This window comes from Colobus angolensis, unplaced genomic scaffold (genome assembly GCF_000951035.1).
Source record: "Colobus angolensis palliatus isolate OR3802 unplaced genomic scaffold, Cang.pa_1.0 Scaffold174, whole genome shotgun sequence".
Taxonomy (NCBI): domain Eukaryota; kingdom Metazoa; phylum Chordata; class Mammalia; order Primates; family Cercopithecidae; genus Colobus; species Colobus angolensis.
Window position 1 is genome coordinate 1,592,902 of NW_012114866.1, and position 24,025 is coordinate 1,616,926.

Here is a 24,025-nt window from a genome sequence, read left to right on the forward strand (position 1 = left end):
GAGGGGAGGGGAAAGGAGAGGGGGAGAGGGAGAAGGAAAGAGAGGAAGAGGGAGGAGGAGGAAGAAGGAGGAAGAGGAGGGAGGAGGAGGATTGAGGAAGAAGAGAAGGAGGAGAAGATAAATGGGAGGACAGGGATGGGAAGGAGAAAAAAGAAACTGAGCTGGAGATTCATTTTAAAGTGCCTTGAGATTGGAATGACACACTAACCTTTGCTTCTGACACTGAATATGTGCAAGTTGGATCTTTACTAAAGGCATCAAAAACAAAGAGCACACAGAATTACTGTGTTTTTTTTTTTTTTTTTTTTTTTTGAGAGGGAGCCTCTCTTTGTTGCCAGGGCTGGAGTGCAATGTCCAGATCTCGGCTCACTGCAAGCTCCGCCTCCCGGGTTTATGCCATTCTACTGTCTCAACCTTCCAAGTAGCTGGGACTACAGGTGACTGCCACCACGCCTGGCTAATTTTTTGTATTTTTAGTAGAGATGGGGTTTCAAGTGTTAGCCAGGATGGTCTCGATCTCCTGACCTTGTAATTGGCCCACCTTGGCCTCCAAAAGTGCTGGGATTGCAGGTGTGAGCCACCGCACCCGGCCTACTGTTATCTTCTTGGGAAACAAAATACAGTCTTCTAGATAGAATCATGGCTAAAGATTGCAGGAAGTCATTATGTCTTTTGATTCTTACCTAAAAGTTACATAACAATACGTTTTAAACATTCACTTTATTTTCCTTTGATGGAAAATAAAAGCTAGATTCTATCTCTGAAAATTAAAAGGGCTCATACCAATTCACAAGTGAAGGGGAGAATATTCTTTCGTGGAGACATATTCTCATCTATTTCTTTTTTTAGTGTACTAAAAAAAGATTTTTAAAGCAATGTTCTATTTTCACAGCTTTAGCTGCGAGTGATAATATCTCTTTGTGTTTGCGTTGTATTAAGAAACAATGACCAGAAATCTAAAGGCTAATTCCAAAGGGAGGGTTCGTTGTCTCTAATGTAACTATAACAAGTTTATTGAGTTGAACTGAAATCAAGGTTTAACTTTCCTGAAAACAAGTTCCCTGTCAAATGTGACATTTTCCACTCTATAGAGTTTTCATGTTTATTTTTCAAAAACTGGATCCCTTTACTTTTTACCATTTATTGTACATAAAACAAAGAGGCATGGATATAGAGACAAAAGCCTTATAATATAAATTGGTTCAAATTTTTATAATATTTAAGCAAGGAAAATATGGTCTCTTAGCTCTACCCAGGATTTGGAGCAGTCTAATGGAAGAAGGAACTGCAGACTTGAAATCTAAAGGCTTAGTTTAGGTCCTGGCTCTGACGCTTTCATACTCTGTAATCTGTACTAATTAACCTCACTGAGCTTCAGTGCTTTATCTGTAAAATTAACAGTGTGAACTAAACTTTTCAGACTTAAGAATTGCTAGAAATGGATTTGACAGCTCAGTTTTGAGTGAGGAATAACACCCACATATTTCTTCAAATTATCAGCAGCAAAGAAATAAGTCTGACACTGACATTTCTCTTTCTCCCATCCTAGAATCTTCAAAGGTTATTTGCTCATAGACAGTCACCCTTTGAATACTCAAAGCTCATATATTTGAAGTAGCCAATGACGTAATACAAGAGTTCTTTTTACCTCAGTGCTCTGTGTTCTAATATCTCAACTCATTGCATGAACCGAGGCCATGGGATAATTGTGACCAAGAGGGAAGGAAAGTATCCTATAAATTGGTAGTTTTGATTTAGAAGTAGAATTTAGACCAAATTGTTGCTGACTGACAACACTAAAGGAAAATCCTCAAGTTACTGAACAACCAACAAAACAAGAATGAGGTAATATTCTGAAGAAAAAAAACCTACAGTAAAAATTGTGATTTGGAGTGAAAACAGAATGGCATCATTTTATAACATAAGTTTCAATAGATGCCAGTTTTGTTCTGAGTATTTCTTTATAGAACATTGGTTTGAGTATAGTAATCTCATCACTTGAATCCAAAAGCTAGAACATTTTCCATTCATATCAGTTTCCAGATAGCTACGCATGCTGAGCATAGGAGGCTGGAGGAGGCATTTATATGTCTATCTGTCAGTACTATAAGTCCTGAGGGGGTAAACAGTATAAAATACTATGTAAGCACAGTGTGTGCCTGAGACATACCTGTAGAAACTGAGATAGTGGTGATATTGCTTATCCAATATCCTCAAATTGGAAAATTATTTCAGAGATTCTTCTCTAGAAATGAGCTTACTTATAAGAAAAGGCTTGTAAGTAAGCACATTGATTTTCTCTTTTTACATTTATATCCACATACTCAAAAACAATAGTTAGCAAAAGCTAAGAACTCACAAGGAACTACTCTTTTCCAGCATTTTTACATTGCATGAGGTGCTTCAGAAGCTATTTTCAAACTTTTTTAAACTTCACCCTCGAAATTATCTTTGTACAATGAATTTAGCCATTGATAATGGACAAAGAAAGGTAAAATGAGGCCCTCTGTAAATTACCGCTATATCCCCTAAAGCTGAAAATAAGATGAAAGATTTACCAAATTTCTCACTTGGTTAGTAAATGTAAGTTTTATCATTTTACTTGAATACAGACAAAAACCTGTCTATCTTTTGTAGAAGTCTAACAGTAGTACTTGTTTAAACTTCTTGAAGTTATTTTGAAACTGTCTTTCATCCTGCTGAGGTCAAGTCACCTTCTCACATGGGATTACTTTCTATTTCAGGTGTAAGCTTGAAAGTACGGAAATGGTCTCTGCAAAGAAAGTGAAATGGACAGATTATTTTTGTTATTCTAAGTGTACTGTCATGGAAAATTCCAGTGTTACTTATATGACAGTAGACACATTTTTGGGAATAAAATGTATTGCCTTTTCAAAGCTGAATATTTACGTCTTAAGCTGCTTAATTATCATATTCTTATTCCTAAGGTATGAAATAATGAATTTCAAGGAAATGGGAAAAGATTATTTTGATTATATCAATGTTGGAAGTTGGGACAATGGAGAATTAAAAATGGATGATGATGAAGTATGGTCCAAGAAAAGCAACATCATCAGGTCTGTGTGCAGTGAACCATGTGAGAAAGGCCAGATCAAGGTAAAATGGAATCTATGTTTCTTTCATTTTTGTTGTAAATTCAACAGTGTTAATTATCATTGGCTATTTTTTAAAATTTTAGATGCTTATTTTACTTTTTATATTGTAAGCCTCTAATGTCAGAAATTCTCACTCATTCCTTGTAAAATCCCATGTGCAACTCACAATAGTCTTAGTAGTTGGTTTGATTGAACCAGTTGATGAATCATGTTTGCCCACACCCTTTCTGCTCACACAAGCCTTTCAATACATGACTTCCTGGACACAAAGTTTACAGTTAGAAAAGACACTAATTCGAATTTATTTAATAAATATTCATCAAATGTTTATTAATATAATAGTTAATATTGATGAGGCAAAAATAAATGAGACACCCTTTATTGACAGAAGATTTACAGTCTGTGTGAGAAAAATATGGACACAGATAAGCAACGTTATGTAAAATGTGATGACTTCATTAAGAAAGAAAAGAAGAGGGCTATATCAGTTTGTACAAAAGGGATAGAGATATTTCTTCTGAATAAAATGTCAAACTTTGGACCATAAAAATGAGTATGATTTCAGGGAGAGAACACTTACATAGAAAGAACAGTAAAAGAAAACGGGCAAAAGTGGTAACTGAAGACTGTCTAGCACAAGTAAATAATCTAGAGTACATTGCTCTAAATGGTTATTATAAAAGAGAAAGTTGAAATAAGTTGAACCCAGATTTGTGAAGAGTTTTGAACATCATACTAAATACATTGAACTTAATTTTTATTAAACAGGTGTCAGAGAATAATTTTGATCAAGATGTTGGCATAAGTTGAGCTGTGGTAAGGAAAATGAATAAATAGCTTTGTAAAACAAGAAAGAAGAGACAAGTTAAAAGCATGCTGTGATAGTGGTAACAAGGCCTTGAATTGGGAAAGAAACAGTGAGAATGAAAAGGGGCTGGAAGACATATTTGGAGAAAACATTACAGATGTAGATTCAATCAGGCTGACTACCAATTTGATGTTGAGTTGTGGAAGATAAAGAAGTCAACAGAATCAACTGCAATTCTAAGTGTTAGTAAATAAAAGGTGGCATGAAAAATAGGGGTGGCTTTAGAGAAAAGGTGATTGGTTAGTTTGGGGGCATGTTGGTTTTGATATAGCCATCCAGTGATTAAAAGTTTGGTCTAGAGCAATGAAAAATAAGGCTAAGCATACAGATTTAGGAATTGATTGAATAAAGTTGAAGCTATTAGAATAGATAAAATTGCAGAACCTAAAAGTGTAAATAAAAAATAAATATGGACCAAGAATATACCTTGGAGAATTTCTGCTTTCAAAGTGTAAAAAAGGAAGAAGAGGTAGAGGCTGAGAAGCAACAGGTACAAAGAGAGAGACGACCAGAGAGCACACTGTCACATAAGACGGTAGTCAGCAGAAGAAAAAGGTCAAAGAAGAGGAACAATGAGGAAAAGACATGAAAATTGAGGGTTCACCCTTCATCTGGGCCTGCTAGATTTAACAGAATGTAATGATAATTGAGTACCAAGATAAATGGATAAAGAAAATATAGTATATCTACATAATAGAATACCTTTCAATCATAAAAAAGAATGAAATCCTGTCATTCACAGCAATGTAGAAGGAACTGGAGAACAGAATGTTAAGTGAAATAAGCCATGGACAGAAAATTAAACGTTACGTGTTCTCACTTACATGTGCAAGATAAAAAAAAGTTGATCTCACAAAAGTAAAAATTAGAACAGAGCATACTAGAGGGTAGGAAGGGAAGGAGGAAGAGAGGGATAGGGAGAGCTTTGTTAAAAGAAGCAAAATCACAGCTAGATAGGAGGAATAAATTCTAGTGTTCTTTAGCACTGTAGGATGAATATAGCTAAAAGTATTCTATAGTTTCAAATAGCTAGAAGGAGGATACTGAACATTCCTAACATGAAGAAATAATAAATATCTGAGATGATGGCTATGCTAATTATGCTGATCTGGTCACTATACATTGTGTGTATCAAAACATCACTATGTAACCCATAAATATGTACAATTATTATGTGTCAATTGAAAAAATAAAAAGTATAGGAAAAAGAAATATGTGATAAAAAGCATGTAAGGGATAATTTGGTAATTTGAGGACATTAAAAAATTACTCTTAGGCTAAAAAAGATGTGGCCACACTTACAGGAAATAAAAATTCATGAAGACAAGACAAAGATATAATAAAAAGGGGGTGAGAGCAGCTATTGGTGCACAATGCTGTAGGGAAAAATGATATCAAAATAATTTATTTGCTCATCAAACAGTTCTTAAAGTACTATCATACCACATTTCAGGTAGCGTATTCCTAGAGCCACTGAACTTGGTCTTTTCAATCAACCTTACCTTCACTCTGTTTAGAAGACATTTCATGTGTTTTTTCATCTGTGATTAAGACTGAAACTGAAATATTTTAATATTGATAGTAAGGCCTTCAAAGGGTAGGTCTGAAGATTTGGAAAGCATAAGACCAGAAAGAAGAAAGATAAGGTAAAAGAAGATAAAAATAAATATATTAATATCTGCTAAATGGCTCAAAATATTAGATATCTGACATTTTCTGTATGTCTTGTTATGGTATCCAGCAAGAGCTGGTAAACTATAGCCCACAGACTAAATCTGACCTACTATCTGTTTTTGTAAATAAAGTTTTATTAAAATACAGCTAAGCTTATTTGTTTATATATTGTCCATGGCTACTTTCTGCTATAGTGGCAGAGTTGGATAGCTGAGTTGCTGACTTGCAATAGAGACTGTATGGCCCAAAGCCTAAATATTTACTATTTGATCATTTGTAAAAAAATGTTTGCTAACGCTTGTGACATCAAGACAAAAGAGATTTTCATCTTGGCCAATTATCTTGAAGTTAAACTCTTCATTATGAGGGTTTAAATTCATGTACAATTATTTGTGTATCCACTAAGAATATCAATATTCATAATTTCCAGTACTTCCTGTAGAAAAATTACACAGTGTAAATTACCATATATTTTTTCTTTATTTTTGACCCTTCACAGTAATATATTTTGAAAATGTAACTTCCAGGGCCAGGCATGGTGGTTCACACCTGTAATCCCAGCACTTTGGGAGGCCGAGGCAGGCAGATCACGAGGTCAGGAGATCGAGACCATCCTGGCTAACATGGTGAAACCCCGTCTCTACTAAAAATACAAAAAAATTAGCCTGGTGTGGTGGCAGGCACCTGTAGTCCCAGCTATTCGGGAGGCTGAGGCAGGAGAATGGTGTGAACCCTGGAGGCGCGAGATCACACCACTGCACTCCAACCTGGTGACAGAGTGAGACTCCATCTCCAAAACAAACAAACAAGCAAAAAGAACTTCTAAATGCTGAATGACTAATTTGAAAGATTTCTTTATATATACTTTTCTACCCTATTCTACAGGGAATAATTTACATAACTAGAAGAATTTTATTCCCTATTATCGTATACACACACACACACATATATATATATGTATGTGTGTGTGTGTATATGTGTGTGTGTGTGTGTGTATTTTATATATATATATATATATATATATATTTTAGACAGAGTCTCACTCTGTCTCCAGGCTGGAGTGCAGTGGCACAATCTTGGCTCACTGCAACCTCCGCCTCCCAGTTTCAAGTGATTCTCCTGCCTCGGGCTCCAGAATAGCTGGGATTACAGGTGCCTGCCACCACACCTGGCTAATGTTTTTGTATTTTTATTAGAGATGGGGTTTCACCATGTTGGTCAGGATGGTCTCCAGCTCCTGATCTCATGATTCTCCCACCTCGGCCTTCCAAAATACTGGGATTACAGGTGTGAGCCACTGCTCCCAGCCTATTATCATATTTTTAATACTGCTTATTTTGTAACAATATTTGCTTCAACCTTTTTTAAAAATCCCAAACTCCATTTTCCTAACCAGATGTCATTTTTACTCTATTAAATATACAATGTATAAGATTTTCTTAATATGGTTTAAGGTTGTAACTGAGCAATTTAATTCATGATATCAACATCTCATGGCATTATTCAGAGTTTGTAAACTTAGTTTCCATGAAAGGGTTTAGTCTAGTAAAGGTTCAGATATGTTACATATTGTTATTCATAAAGAAAGCACTGCTGACTGGGTGCAGTGGCTCATGAGTATAATCTCGACAATTTGGGAGGCTGAGATGGGAGAATCCCTTGAGCTCAGGAGTTCAAGATCAGCCTAGGCAAGTTAGTGAGACCCTATCTCTTCAAAAAAATAGAAAACAAAAATAATTGAGCATGGCGGCACACATTTGTAGTCCCAGCTACTCAGGAAGCTGAGGTGGGAGGCTCTCTTGGGCAGGGGAGATCAAGGCTGCAGTGAGCCAAGATGGCGCCACTGCACTCCCAGCCTAGGTAACAATGCAAGATTGCCTCAAAAAAATAAAAAAGAAAATAAATAAAAAAGAAAGCACCACTGCTTCCAGGATCTTGAAAGAGAATTGTCACTACCTTGTGTTCAAAATAAATGTGAAACAGAACATAAAATGTGAAAACAGAACATAAAATGTGAAAACATAAAACAAGTTCTAAATGATCAGAGGAAAACATATTAAGTTATCACTATTGATTCAAAAAGAGATTATAATATTGGAATTCTTCTTGGAAAAAGGCATGAACTTATTTTAATTTCAGGTGTTTACCTGAAAATCACAAACTAATGAAAACTGAACCATAAGAAATCAAAGTATTTCAGTGGGGGAGAAATGCAGCTGCTTTTATTTGCTAACCCCTGCTAAGGTCTGCTAAGGTCTGAAAGACGCTCCTTCAGCTTTGCAATATGCCTGTTTGCATTACAAAATCTAATAATTGTTCAAGGATAGTTTTGCCAAGTGTGGTATACCTTGAAAATGAAATTCTTCATTTCTATATATGGACATTTATGTGCATGTTATTAATGAAATGGGTTTTCTACACTTTACAAATCACTGTGTTGTTTTATTTAATCCTAAGGAAATCCTATGAGGTAGATATTATTATCGTAAAAGCAATAGTTCCAGTTAAAAGAAACTGAGCATTAGCTGGAGGACTGCTCAAGGCTGCACAACTACTTAGTGGCTATAAATAAGACTAGAACCCTGGTGCTACTTGATTCCCAAGCCAGTACTCTTTCCCTTGCATCTTTGAAAATATCACGCAGTCTATCTTCCAATAAGACTCAGTATTTATAAGCATGAGCATTTGAAGTCCAACATACATTGTTTGATCCCTCATTTACCCTAACATGCTATGTGAGCTAACTCAACCTCAGTTTTCTCCCTTAAGAAAATGAAAAAAATAAACCAGCCACTTCATACAGAGCTGTTCTAATGCTTTAATCGGATAACAGTATGAGACAAGTACTAAAGAGCCTGGAAATAGTCGATATTATTATGAAGAATACTTTAATCAGATCTAAGGAGCAATTTTGCCTCACTTATTTAGTTACTTTAGGGAAAAGCTATTTTAGGCCCTTTTGCCGTTATTCCCTGCTTGTATTGTTGTAGTTTTAAGAGTCAGTAGAAGAAATACTACAAAAATGTAAAAAACAGTTGTCAGCTTATAATTATATTTGGTATCTAGCTGATGTTATTATCAAAGGTCATTACTAGAGTCAGCATCTCAGACTAGAAATATAAAGTGTAATTATTACTATATCTGGTCATTGCTGAATATTAACCACGGTTTTAATTATTTAAAAGAACATGTAATGAATGCTGTCTATTCCAGAGAGGCTTTTCATGCACCAATGGTGGGGAAGAAAAGGTACATCTATTTCAAAAGAATAACATCTGCGACTCTTTCAACTGTTACATTATTTCAATTATTTTCCATTACCTTAAAAAAGTCAAATAGATTAAGAGGTATATAATAGTCTGAATGACCTCATCTACCGTCAAACAAAACAAAGCTACTAAAATAGGAAAGAATGGGCTGAATTGTTGAATCAGACTTTTAGTAGAAAGAGATCAAGAGATCATCTCCAGGAAAATCTTAATCTTTTACTTTGTTCTACCCAATACAAATTCCTAATTATATTTATCAATATGGATAGATTTTAGAAGATTAGGAAATATACAATGTTTTTTGCTCACAGTTATTCAACTAATGGGGTGAAGGAAGCTAAGGTAAATCCAGAGAGCAGAAGTTCTTAACTTGAGGAAAGGAGAAGTAGAGCAGATCCTGGGGTGAATTCAGTTATGTGTATGTACATATGAGCACAAGCACAGGTACTTAATTAAATACAGGTTTCCAAGGCTAATTATCCAAAGACTTGCATTTAATTTAATGCCTTATCCTGCCACTAGCTAACTTTATGATGTTGGACTTGTTTAAACTCAGCTTTACTTTCTTTAATTATAAATTAAGAATATTAAAAATTATACTGCTTATCTGATAATATTTAAAATAATGTATGCGAAAGGCCTTTCTGCTTTGCAAAACCGCACATTGGAATATAGAATTGTTGGATTTTTATCTATGCAAAAAAAAATCTAAATTTCAAATATTTGCCTTAGGTGATCCGAAAGGGAGAAGTCAGCTGTTGTTGGACCTGTACACCTTGTAAGGAGAATGAGTATGTCTTTGATGAGTATACATGCAAGGCATGCCAGCTGGGGTCTTGGCCCACAGATGATCTCACAGGTAATCTGTCACAATCTCACCACATATAAATAAACTGAAAAAAGACGCAGACGTGGGAGAGGGGGGTCACATCCCCAAGCGTTACGTATCTTGGGTAGTCTTATTTATGGAACAAATAATTTCCTTGGGAACATAAGCTTCCCAAAGTTTGAGCTGCTTTTTAAAATCCTCAAATCTCTGGGAGAGATGTGCCTATATGTCCTTCTTCACTCCAAAATTAGACCAGAATTCCTAGCTTGTCTACTGGGCATTCTTCCCTCATCCCCAGGACATTCCCAGAAGTTCCTAAATAGGGTCCCAGTTATATGTGTCATTTTAGGTGAAGAGAAAGAAGTTTTAGCCAGGAAATGATGAAAATATGACATATCCAAGAACAAAAAGGTAGCACTGAATTGGGCAGAATGTCATCTAAAGTTCTTCTCTTCTCTTAATTGTTTTTATTAATTGAAATCAGGAGTCTCCAATTAATAAGTTTTCAAGTATTGTTGGCACAGGGCAAGACTTGATTTTACTTGTTTATTGTTTTACTTTTTTGTTTTGTTTTGGCTTTTGGTTCTTTCTGCCAACAGATGTTAAAGACTATGTCATCGTGTACTCCAGTCTATATTTCATAATCTTTTCTAATTTTTATAATATATAAACAGAATATGATTCCTTTCATACTGTCTTCCAATTTTTCTTCAATAAACATTTATTAAATGCACTCATGCTTATTTGCCTACCACTAAAATAAAAATATAGAAATAAAAATACTACCTCTGTCTTAATGAAGTTCACAGATTAATAAAGGAGGCAAAAAATTAAAAATATGATTACAATATAATAAGAGGACATAGATTTATAGACATGGGAGCATGAGGAGGGCACCCATAAACTGAGTATGCAAGAAAAAGAGCAAAAAAGCCTTGCAGTCAGAGAGCCCCCCATGTGGTATGTCACGTTGTCTAGTGGTTTTAGAATTCAGATGGATTTAGCACAAAACTTCTAGAGGCTAGAAGATCATAAGGTCATCAGTGTTAGACTCCATCCCTCCCAGGACGAATGATTTTATTCATAGTAGTTGTATTCACTTATTTCAAAAGTCTGGTTATTAAAAATTCCATGATCCTGAGTCTTTCAAGACAGCTCACCATTTTTTGGTGATTGGTATGTATACAGAAGACTTTCCCTTTTTTCAAAAAAAAAAAAAAATCCAATTTAATAAAACATCCAAGTGCCTTTTGATCACATTTGAATCTTCTTTTTGCCATTACATTATCAGCTTTCTGATGTTCTTATTCATCCTGTTTTCCCCAGAGCTGACTCAGTGCTAAACACAAAGCCTTCAATAAATTTTGTTGAATAGATGATCTATAGTGTGCCTGTGTGCACACACACAGTAAAAATGCCAAAAAGAAAAAAAAAAAAATACTGTGATTGGTTTTCTTGAAGAAGGGTGAGGAGCAGTATTCCTATCTTTTCTTTACACTATTTATTTACATGTTTTTCTACTTCTTGACTAGATTATGGTGAAAATGAAAAACTGTCTTGCATCGTTAACTAATTTGCATGGCTAAGCACCTTGTAAATGAATCTATAGATGTAACTCTTTGTCTCATGTTCTGTAAGACTATGAGACTATGATATTGAGAACGAACACAGTCTGTTCTTTCATTATTTCAGCAGATAAATATTTTATTGTTACTATTTTCATTATAATATTAGATACCTGAGAAATTGAGGTGAAAAAACAGCAATGCTTCCTGTGTCACTTGTCCCCTATATTCTAGTCCTTAAACATCTTACCATCCTGTGGGGAAAGAGACATAAAACAACACATGCACATGGCTAGTCAGCTCTTTGTTTGCTAATGGGCTATTTGTGTGCCTCACTGACAAATTGTATATGAAGTCAAAGAACAGGAATAAAAACATGGAAATATCAGAGAGGTCATAATTTAAATATGTGGTCATATAATTTTTCTCTGAAGAAATAAAAATTAACTGAGACCTAAATGATAAATATAAATATTTAGCAAATAATAACTAAGAAGAGATTTTAATCTGGGGTAACAACACATGTGAATATCTGTATATGGGTAAACAGGTAGGAGAACAGTGTCAGAAGAGGTCAAAAAAGTAGCAGGGGCAAGAACCTATGCAGCCTAGGAGAACATGTTCAGGGTTTGAGTGTTTTATTATTAAGACAATGAGACATCATTGCAGGGATTTTAGTATAAGAAAAAATACATTATTATAAATATATTTTTAAAATATTATTCTGGTTACCGTTACCAAGAATAATTTGGAGAGGGATAGAAAGTGGAAACAGGAAGACAAGTTGGGTAGTTGCAGACAAGAAATTTAATGTCTAAATAGTGCATTGGAAGATTTGAGATATGCTTTCGGATAAAATCAACAAGACATACAGATTAACTGGATCCTGAAGGTGCTAAGGAAGTTGCCAAATTTTCTTTTTTGAAGGCTAAAAAAGTAGATTATTTCATAAAGATCAAAACTTTAGCTATAGAAAATATCAGACATGTCTTTGAGATTTTCGAATGCTAATTGATTAATTTAACAAATTTAGGCCTTAGCTTGTGCCAGAAAATGTAATTTGGATTGAGAATACAAAGATTTAGTCTAAGTTCCTAAGAAATTCATAATCTTGCAAAAGAAAAGCATGTAACCAGGTAATAACAGTGTTCTTGGTGCTATAGGTGAGGAGTAAACAAAGTATTTTGGAAGGGCGGGGGTGCCAAACTAACCCTGGAGAATCTGGGAAAGTTTAATCTTGAAACATGAGTTGAAGCTACTTTACAAAAAAAAAAAAAAAAAAGTGAAGAAGATATACTGTGTGTTATCTCAAAAATGTCCTTCCACAGTGTAAAGACAAATCCAAATCCTTGCATTGTTAATTCCATCTCATCCCTCTTTCCAATCAACTTTCTTGAGTAATAAATCTTTCTTTTATCTTCCTCACTCTTGATTTATCAAAGCAATTTGCCTCCTACCCTTACCATGCTCTCACAAATATTTCAGATGAAGATGTCTGTAGTCACCACATGGCCAAACTAATAGTCCCTTGTCAGTCCTTATTTTACAAACATTTCTGTTCAATTCAATGGGCTTGATGCTGCACTGTAAACTAACTGTAAACTTGCATTTCTATTCCCTGGGTGGATATGGCCACCCATATCCAGTCACTTATCTAGCCTAATGGTTTGAATTGCTAAATATTCCTAACCACCTTTCCTCCTCTCCTAGTACAACTCTTCAGTCAACTAGGTTCTCATCATCTCATATTTAAATATTGCAGCAATTTTCCAATTTATTTCCTTGTCCCTAGATTTATGCCACATGCCTCTTAATCCACTTTTGATCTTGCTATTTTTTCAGGGAGAATTCCGATCTTTTTTTAATGGCAGGAATTGCACAGTTTATTATTTTGAGACAATTGTTGCAGACATATTTAAATTTTTCTAAGCAAGGTGCTTTTAACAACAAAAATTTTTAAAGTTGGAAAGAGCCAATAACTTGGATCACAGCTGACACAGAATTCCCAATTAAAGTGGACTCCATTATCTCCCTAGATTTTGCAAACAATGCTTTGTCTAACACTTCTTTAAAACAACAAAGGAGACAGCAAGCTGAAATTTTTTCCAAGCGCACAGGAAATGGTGTCATCACACTACTTGAAGAAGGTGCTGAAGGGAGAAGATGATCTTGCTATTGAACATTGTATCCAAAATACAGATCTGCCTTTTTCTTTTTTTCCTTGCTGGTATAGGAGAAAGTAATTATCTTTTCTTCCCGGCCTAGGTTTATGGATGAAGTCCTTGGAACAAGACACAAACTAACAAGAGAAAAGCACTTACATTTATTTAATATAAGTTTTACATAGGGAAAGGAAAACAAAGAAACAGGAAAACTTGTGTATTTTTATGCTAGGTTTGATAGAGAAGTGGTAAGTCACTGGGGAGTATGATTGGATTATAAAAGCATGATCTAATGATAGTTAGCTGGGGAGAACTCAGCTATTCCTGTTTGTTCAGATTGCTGTCAGTGACCTTGCATTTATAGAGATATACAGATGTTCACTTCCTCTGGGTACAGAGAGAGCACCTGTCAAATGAGAGTTTTATGACTTGCTTCAGGAGAGAACGTTGGGGGGAAGGTGAGAGTTACCTTCCTGCTTCTGCTGTTTTCTCAAATGCCAAGGTGCCATACTTTGGGGTAGTGTGTCCTGAATCCCATCACTGAAAACTTACCACTGGTTTTATAACTCTGTGTAGTATTTTCCAAGCTTTCAACATGACATACAAAATGTCCTCTCTTTCCCACCCTCCTATGATCTTTCTAGTTTCAATCACCACTGCTTTCCATCTTTCATTTTATATTCTGTTGTCAAAGACTGTTCATAATTCTCATCCACAGAGAATGCTATTTTATTCCTCCCTATCTGTATATCAATATTGTCTTCTCCATCTGGAATGTGCTTACCCCTCTTTCTTTACTCGAGTAACTCCCACTTACCCTCCCTTACTCTGCTCAGGTGTTATTTTCTCTATGAAGCCTTCTTTGATATATGTAGACTGCTAAGTTTCTTCTTCTGTATTTCTAAAACTAATTCTGCTTCCCCCTTTAAATCACTTTGCAAACTAGATTTTAATGATCTGTATATATATCTACCACTCCTACTGAAATGTTAGTCTCTCATGGACATAGCTGTCTCTTAAACATATTTGTAATCTCAGCACCTAATACAATGCCTGACATAGAGTAAGCTTTCAGTAAATATGTGTCAACCTCCAGTAAAATAATGGAGAGTGTTACAAATGAAGATTAAAGTAGGTATTAAGGCCAGCCTGTGAGTAAAGCCTTTAACAAGTTTCGAATTTATCCTATAGACAGTGTGGGGCTAGTGGAGGTTTTCAAAAAGAAGAATAAAATGATTTGTCTCTGGCTAGATGCATACATGTGAGTGTGTGTATATGTCAAGGGGGGTCTAGGTGGGGGGCAAATTCCAAACCTAGAAAAGTCTTTGCGTTGATATTATGTGAAGCTTAACCTTTAACTGGAATCTGCAGCACTTTTCCAAAGAGCCTATAGCTGTGTGCAAGCCCACCTCAGTGACTCTGATTCAAAGTAACACATCACTCGGAATTGCTAGCTAGAATGTCCTGATGGCTTCAGTTATTCCAAAGCCTGCCACAGAAAGGCTTGGGGCTAGCTTTAGGAAACACTACAAGCCTTTCTTCTATGCACTTGGCTTATAGTTACCTTACTTCAACCTATAATGCGACAGCTCAAGTTACCTTTGGGTCAGTGCCTTCATTGTGATAATAACAACCAGTACATATATAATGCTTTCTATGTGACAGGAACTGTTTGCAGCATCTTGGAAATGTTATTTCATTTTATGCCAACACAATCCTGTAAGATTATTAGCATGGCTAAGAGATCTCCTGTAAGATTATTAGCATGGCTAAGAGATCTGAGCTCACCTGGAATTAAACAATTGTTCAGAAAGCAAAGTAGCAATCAACTGACATTAATGTCTACCTATATATTTAGCCATATACTATTTGTATGTGTATATATTTTTTCATAGAAAAATATCCTAAATGAAGGCTACCTAATGTGAAGATGTTTACAGGTGGTAGGATTAAGATTCCTTTTTTGTTTGTTTGTTTGTTTGTTTTGTTTTGTTTTGTTTTGTTTTTGAGACAGAGTCTCGCTCTGTCGCCCGGGCTGGAGTGCGGATCTCAGCTCACTGCAAGCTCCGCCTCCCGGGTTTACGCCATTCTCCTGCCTCAGCCTCCCGAGTAGCTGGGACTACAGGCACCAGCCACCTTGCCCGGCTAGCTTTTTGTATTTTTTAGTAGAGACGGGGTTTCACCGTGTTAGCCAGGATGGTCTCGATCTCCTGACCTCGTGATCCGCCCGTCTCGGCCTCCCAAAGTGCTGGGATTACAGGCTTGAGCCACCGCGCCCGGCCCAAGATTCCTTTTTTTACACATAAATACATGTGAGTGTGTGTGTGTGTGTAAACATGTATGCAGAGCGTTGAATATTATGAGAATGTATCTTCATCAATAAAGTCATTAAAATGTTGTAAGCCAGCCATATTCTCAATAGCAGTCATAAATTCTCAGGAACCAGTAACCAGGAATTAGGTAGAGAAATAAAGACAATCTGGTATGAAAACCAAGAAGACATGAAAGAAATGAGAAATAAATGGAGGATGAGGTCAGAACATAGGCCATGTCCCCAATTCAACTTATTTTCACTGAGGACAGCAAGCAGTTATTCTTTGTCTTATAATTAACAGGTACCTATGCTAGCAGTGAATAGGATAAAGAGGATCCCTGCCCTCATGGAGATTATTTTCCCAAATATTGACAAGTAATAAGATACTGAGTATTGACAACAGAGAAGACCAGAATGGTGTGAGAGCCCATAACAGTAAAAGCTAACTTAGGTAGTATTTAAAATTGCCTCTTCAATGAATTGTGGGCATGCAAAAATTAGAGTAATGATGGGAGCTGGCCAAACTAAAATGAAAGAGAAGAGTGTTGTGGACACAGAACATAAGAACTAAAATGGAACTGACACTATAAGGGAGAAATGAGACAAGACAGCAAAGGCCATCTTTTGGGGAGCCTTGTAAACTATGGTAAATATTTTAAAGTTTATCTTAAGGGAAATTGTAAAACATTTATTCATCCATTCAGTCATCTAGTCATTCATTCAATAAATGTATATCCAGCACTTTCACTGTTCCAGGTGCAGGGGAGGAAATAGATATATTTCCCTCTACTCATCTTAGGTTCATTGGCTGGGGCCCCTGTAACTAAAGACAGATTAACAAAAGAAAAGCATACGTATTTATTTAATATAAGTTTTATGTAACACTGGAGCCTTTATAAGGACCTGAAGAGGCAGTTAAACCTGGCTGTTTGTATGCTAGGTTTGATGTAAAATGAAGAGTTGTAGAGAAAGGAGATAGGACAAAGGGCATGAGTAAACTCAGGTAAACTTAGCAAGGCCTGTTCCTTCAGATTCCTCTGAGATAAGGATGCTCCTTTGCTCCAGGTCTAAGGAGGGCACCTCTCACGTGAGGGTCTTATGATGTGCTTCAGGAGTGTAGGGTGTGAGAAGGACATAAAGTCTTTCCACACTTGCTGTTTCTCAAACTCCTTCAGCTTAAAATATTCAATATGCCAAAGTGCCATATTTTGGAGTAGAGTGTTGTGAACCCCATCTCAGACAATGTTCTAAATGCTGAAAATATTTCTATGAACAAAACTGATAAAACTATCTGGTCTTATAATGTTTACATTCCAGTGGAGAGAATAGTTTTAAGCAAGGTGATTATCTCCAGGAATATTCAAAAATTGAATATGAAAGAAACTGTGCTGGGTGCAGTGGTTCATGCCTGTAATCCCAACACTTTGGGAGGCTGCATTGGGTGGATTACCTGAGGTCAGGAGTTCGAGACCATCCTGGCCAACATGGCAAAACCTTGTCTCTACTTAAAATACAAAAAATTAGCCAGCCACGGTGGTGCACGCCTGTAATCCCAGCTACTCAGGTGGCTGCGGCAGGAGAATCTTTTGAAGCTGGGAAACCTGGGAGGCAGAGGTTGCAGTGAGTGGAGATCACGCTACTGCACTCCAGACTGGGCGACAGAGCGAGACTCCATCTCAGAAGAAAGAAAAGAAAAGAAAATGCAATCATGATGGGCTGCTTTATAAATATTATTTACATAGTCACAATGTGAAGAGTAGATATTGTATAAAAACATGAAAAGGAAGGATACAGATTTCAGAATAGCAATATCGTCTGGTAAGAGAAGAAAGGGAGTTCGATGGGAGTTACAAAACAGGTTTTAATTATAGCTTGTGTGTGTGTGTGTGTGTGTATAATTTGAAACATATATGACAAAATATTAACTTTTTTAATACAGACTTTATTTGTTCCATACCATTTATACCTTTCTCAGCATATTTAAAAATTTTATAATTTAAATGATTCCATACTATCTGAGCTATTCAAATATTTAACACTAAAAGATAAGATTTTAAAACATAAGACTAAGTTGGGAATTATAAAAAGAGGATAAGAGTAGGGAAATTTTGCAAAAATCAATGTGAATCTACCAGTGGTTTGGATAAGGACAATGTAGTGTGAATCAAAAGCAACAAAGATTTGATTAGGAATTAAAATCAATAGAACAAGGTAATTAGTTCTCTGAGAAAAGTGTGGTCTGGTTTGAGAAAGAAAGGAGAAAAAGTAGTGAAAGGCAACAATTTTGAGATAGACATTCAGAGAATTATCTAAAAAGTCTTTGCCAAGATGCTTTTTCTGGGACACCATTCCCTGCCACATATCTGCAAAAATTGTCCTAGAAAGAATCTTTAATTTGTTTTTTATCAAAGAATTTAGGAGGAGATGTAAGTAGTAAGAGCTCTAAAGATCTTTAGGTCCCCAGTCCAAAGCCACAGAAACACTTCCAGGTGGGACTTACCAGATGCTACCAACCTTCCAATAAACTAAGTAAAAGGAAAGAGCAAAAATATTATGCCTTTCAAGAAGTAACCAGGTGGGAAGCCTTATGACAGGAAGTTAGCATTATCTCCTGCTTTTCAATCATAAAAGAAATGTATCTTACGTAAGTTCAAAGCTGTAAAACGCTTCCATTTTATTCCTTCCAAGGCAATACATATCAACAGCTTAATGTCAATAGGGACATTCTCTAGGAAGTTCCTTTGGTTCCCTGAGTTACCTAATTGCTTTGGAGGTTGGAACATTTGTCTCTTCACTTAAGAGGAAAAAAGCCACAGAGTTACACAAAGAGATGTTGGTGAGAATAAAGAAGGGAGCAGAGGATGAACTCCAAGAGATGAAACCACTGGCAGGTTTTATAACTCCCGCATTTGAATTGCTCTCTTTTTACAAATGTGCATTTCATTTGTGTTCCTCAACTTGTCCTACTTTTCTTGGGACTTTTTTTTTTAACCTTTTAATAAATAAGCACAGTAAATAAAAACATGGACAGGATTACTTTTCATTTCCAATTATTATAACTATCTTAAGCATTATCTTTTTGAATCCTTTAAGGTAAATATTATTATTTTACAGTTGAATGAAACAAAACTCAGGAACATTCTATACATGGACAAGATCACAAAATCGGTGGAAAAGAAATCCCAGGTGCTATGATTCTGGGATTTTTATGCTACACTGCCTGTCTCTCTCCACAATCACATTTTAGAGCCCCATATTTTCAGAAAATTATAGAAGGAAAAAAAATCAGCTTCAAGCTGGTTACATGTTAATTATCTCCAGGCTGCTCTAATATTTTTTATTCCAGATGTGCTTAAAATGTGCTGGCTATTTGACTATTATAATTAAACTTAGATGAGGAAAGGAGGGAATTAAATATTATTTGTTTCTGATTCTTTAGGGGAAATTTCTTATGAGTTTAGATGAGAAACAAGTTTAGTTTATTATTACAATTGTAATAAATAGTTCTTGTTAATTGAAACTGGAATAAGCTTTCAGAATTCTGCTATCTAGCTTCTTGGTTTCTAGGTTAGACAGTAATCTGAACAGGAGCATATACTATACAGTTGGCTATCTATCATTCATTAATTCATTGAGCAAAAGATATTTTATCAGGTTCCTACTCTTTTTCTTTTTTTTAACACTGTGCTAAGTTCTGATGATACAAATGTAAGTGGAAGATACCCAACCTTAAATAATTGCATTAAATTACACATATAATACATAAATAATTAAACCACATACCAAATGCAGTGGTGGCAAAAAGGATGAAATTATTCATTAGCAATATTTGAGTTCCAACTAGGTGCCAAACATAGCACTAGATCCGGTACTGGGCACACAGTAGTGATCGAGCCCCAGTTCCTACTCTCAAGTATCCCAGAGCCTAGACGAGAGACACATGCAAAATAAAAAGGCAATTTCAGCATATTAAGTATCCTTGCCATAGCATAGGAACCAGTTTAATGTTTGTATAGTGAAAGAAAAAAATCAGGGGAGGAAATGCGGAAATGAATGAAGGAAGGAAAGAAAGTGCTAGGATGGAGTAAATGTTGATGAGAGGAAATTAACCACGTCTTGGAAGTTCAGAGATAGCTTCTGGTGGAAAGGGAATTTATGTATGTGAAAACAAGATGCTAACCAGGTAAAACTGAAATGAATTTTCAGGCAGAAAAAAATATCATAAGGAATGATACATGTCATATCTAAGGAATGTGTGTGTGTCTCAAAATACTTTTTCCAGTGTAATATTCAGAGCAAGTACACCATCATTTCACGGTCGCTTTTTCATCAAAGCCCCTATTATGGGAACTAACCTTTCCTAAATACTAAACATAATGGTGATCAGCTGTAAAAGAAAGTGACTGTTTTGTTTAACAATAGAATTCCCAGGTCTCTAAGCACTTTTTAGGTTTCCCTAGATAAGTTCACTACATTACACACTCAACAGTACAATCTAAGGAAGTTGAATTTATGGCAAATGTAGTGTAACAAAGTACAGCTGAGAATCTGGGCTGCATACAATACCAATCTGCAACAATTCATCTTTATTTTCTTCTAAGAGTGCAGTGGTTTAAATCAAAAAGTATTGGAGTCAAACATGCCCATGTTCAAATTCACACTCCACCAATGACTCATTGTGCGACTTAAAGCACGGAAATTTTTATCTATGAGTGTCAGCTTTCTCTTCCATAAAATCAAGATAACAGTAGTAACTAGTTCATAAGATTATTAGAGCAATCTTATAGCGCCCATTAACTGTTCAAGAATACTAACTATTATCACTCCACTGTTAATAAAGTTTTAAAAATATAGTAATGAAAAATGAATAGAAAGATAGATGGATTTAAGAATGAACGAACAAGAAAATTTGGGGAAAGTTTTAATCTGTGTTTACATATTTAAATTTATTGATTTATTTATTGAGACAGAGTCTCGCTCTGTCACCCAGGCTGGAGTGCAGTGGCGCGGTCTCAGCTCACTGCACCTCCACCTCCCAAGTACAAGCAACTATCCAGCCTCAGCCTCCCGAGTGGCTGTGACTACAGGCGAGTGCCACCATGCCGGCTAATTTTTTGTATTTTTAGTAGAGATGGTGTTTCACCATATTAGGCCACCTCAACCTCCCAAAGTGCTGGGATTATAGGCGTAAGCCACTGCGCCCAGGCTAACATGTGTTTATTAAATGTCTTCTACATTTGAAAGTAAGATCCTTTTAAGTCAATGACTGTCTAGCCCAACGAATGGCAAAGAGTAGACAATTTTTATTTGTTGAACTAAGCTTACTGTTATAAATATCTCTTTTAACTTCACTTAGATTAGCTTGTTAGCCCTTCTGATTCTAAATGAACAAATTATAGAAGTTTAATGGTGACTTGGAAATCCCAGAAAGCCATGAGCCGTGACAATACTAAATGGCACCCGCCATTTGTTTTTTTATTTTATCATTGTCCCTGATAAAAAAGGTTTCTAGTTTCACTGATCACTTCATTATACACTTTTGATATTTTCCTCCACTGGCAAAATTAAAAATAAAAAAATTAACCCTCCCAAAAAAGAATCTAGCATCTATTGCCACTGATATTTTTACATTTATGTGTTTTACATAAAATGAAGGCTATTGTGTTGGAGTGCTCCAGAGCTCAGTCTTGATCCTCTTTTCTGTCTACACTTGCTTCATTGGTGATCATATCCAGTTTTATTCATGCCATTAAATATCATCTATACAATAAACATTTTGATATATGTTTATTTGATGTATATGTTAAGTATCTTGTCCAGATCTCTCACCTAATCTCCAGACTTAAATATTCCGTTGCCTACTTGACATATTGATTTGAATATCTAAAAATATCTTAAATTCTACACTTCCATCACTGAAATGCAGGTCTTTACCTTCTTGATCTCCCAGGCTGCTTTATCCTTACTATTACATTTCATCTGATGATAAACACATTATTTCATTAGGTAAGACCAATAACTTTGGAGTTAATCTGCTGACGTCTTGCACATCCTTTAGTCAGTAAAGAAATCCCATTGGCTCCTCCTTCATATCGCAAATTCCACCACTTATCACTACCTCCAGTAAAAGTGCCTAACAATCATCATTGATCATCTTCCTGCTGAAATAACCTCCTAACTTTTCTCCTTGATTCTACCTTTGCCCCTACTTACAGTCTCTCCTCTACATTCCAGGCAGAGATATCATTTTAGAAAATAAGCCAGGTCATGTTACTCCATTGTATAAGAATCTACACTGATTTCCCATTTCATTCAAAGTAAAAGCCAAAGTACTTACAAATTCCTGTTTTGTATGACCTGGTCCTTTGTTATGTGTCTGACCTACTTTTCCCTTCACTTCATCTGGTTCTTCCTCCCAATACATTGGTCCTTTTGTTCTTCCACTAAAAGGTCAGAAAGGCTCTTATCCCAGGATAATTTCCCTAGCAGTTATCTGCCTAGAAGGCTTCACTGCAGATAACCACATGACTATTACTCTTTCCTTCCTCAAGTCCTTGCTCAAATGTCTACCCTAAGCAACCTGTTTAATACTACAAACACCCCTCGTATCCAGTTCTACCTCTTCTTTTCTCTACCTTCTATATCACCTCACACTATTTTATATTGTTTATGTATTCATGTATTTTTGCTGATCATATACTGTTGATCCTTCAGCTAGGATATAAACCAAAATACAGTAACTTTTGTATATTTTCCTCATTTGAGAATACAAAGCTCCTAGAACATAGGAGATATTCAACGAATATTCACTAAAGAAATGAATACAGGATGGAAGAAAGGAAAGAAATCCCCCATGTATTGAGTACGTGTCACCTATCAGTATAGGAAGTTTGTGTTCTATCACGTAATCCCCCTGACACCTCAAAAAGGTTAGGATCCCTACTAGCTACCCATAAAAATTAAAATAGTAAAAATAAACTTTAAAAAAGGTTGGAATCATGATTTCCATTTTACAGAAGACTGAGTTTGAAAATAGAAAATATCTGTGCTCGTGATCACTCACTAAGTCGCAGAGTAAGGCTCAGACCCTGTTCCATCTTTCTGTAAAACTAGTACTTTTTCCTTGAGATGCTGCTGCAGGAAATATGGAAGTGACTGTGAATCACTGGATTCTGTCTAACAGGATCTCTAAATTGCAGTGAAAAATCGTGTGCACTGTTTTTGTTTTCAAACAATAAGCTTGATAAAGTTGTTTCAGTTAACACTAAAAACAACAATGCTGTATTTTGGTTCTTTTAAAATGAGACGCCAGGGCTTACACATTGATAGAGATGCCAGGGCTTACACATTGATAAATTCTAAAATGCCTTCTTACTCTTCCAATTTCTCAATGTTCATTAACTTCTAATAAGTAATAATTTTTTTCCTACAAGATGAGTCAAAAAGACAGTGTATTTAAACTTGTAAATGCCACTGACTAAAGAAGAAAAAAAGTGCTGAAAGCCCCTCTCTTAATGGAACTTATCAAAACAGGTCCCAGAAAAGAACATAAACCAGTTTTCATCTTGCCAGAAACCACTCAATGAAAAATGTTCACCATGTTCTTCTTTACAATGATAAATTTGTGGTCTGACCAAAACAATGGTATTGTCGTCAAACACCATTCTGATATGGCCAGACTGAAGACAATAATGTGGTTTCGTTGATTTCAGTTTTTGGTCAATGTAGCTTACCCAAAATAAATTATCACATTTTCCCCTTAGAACATAAAACATTATGATACAGTGCTAACTACTGCATTATCTAACCTACTTGGAAAAATGCTTCATAAAGCATTGATATATTATATGAGTAAAATGAAGCAGATAAATTCCTCCTATCTTGACACCTCTTAAAAATCACATTAATTGAAGTGATGAAAAATTCAAAGCAATATGGGCTGCCTTGTACTTACAATTTAAGACAATATAATACCATTCACTTGGGGCAATATATACCTAAATAAGCTAGAAAGATAAAATAGCCTGGCTTTTCCCCAGAATAATATAGGATAATCTAATAAAACAGATAGGCACTTTAGCAGATGCTGAGTCACACCGTTTTGTGTATACACTTCCCCATTTCCTCTTTCTCTCACTTCATAATTATTATGCCATTGTTCAAGTTATTTTATATGGTCCTCACACTAATCCTTGAGATGTAGGCAGATAGGTATTGTCACTTCCCTC

General features: G+C 35.6%; 1 protein-coding gene across 2 annotated transcripts in view; it reads left to right on the plus strand.

The window, feature by feature from the left end:
- GRM5 (glutamate receptor, metabotropic 5) overlaps positions 1 to 24,025 on the plus strand; it is a 588,169-nt gene that overhangs the window by 492,533 nt on the left and 71,611 nt on the right. For both annotated transcript variants that reach the window (XM_011938475.1, XM_011938476.1), the window contains exons 6-7: positions 2,949 to 3,117; positions 9,660 to 9,786. In XM_011938475.1, coding sequence (XP_011793865.1) covers positions 2,949 to 3,117; positions 9,660 to 9,786 — 296 coding nt within the window. The remainder of the gene's footprint in view (positions 1 to 2,948; positions 3,118 to 9,659; positions 9,787 to 24,025) is intronic.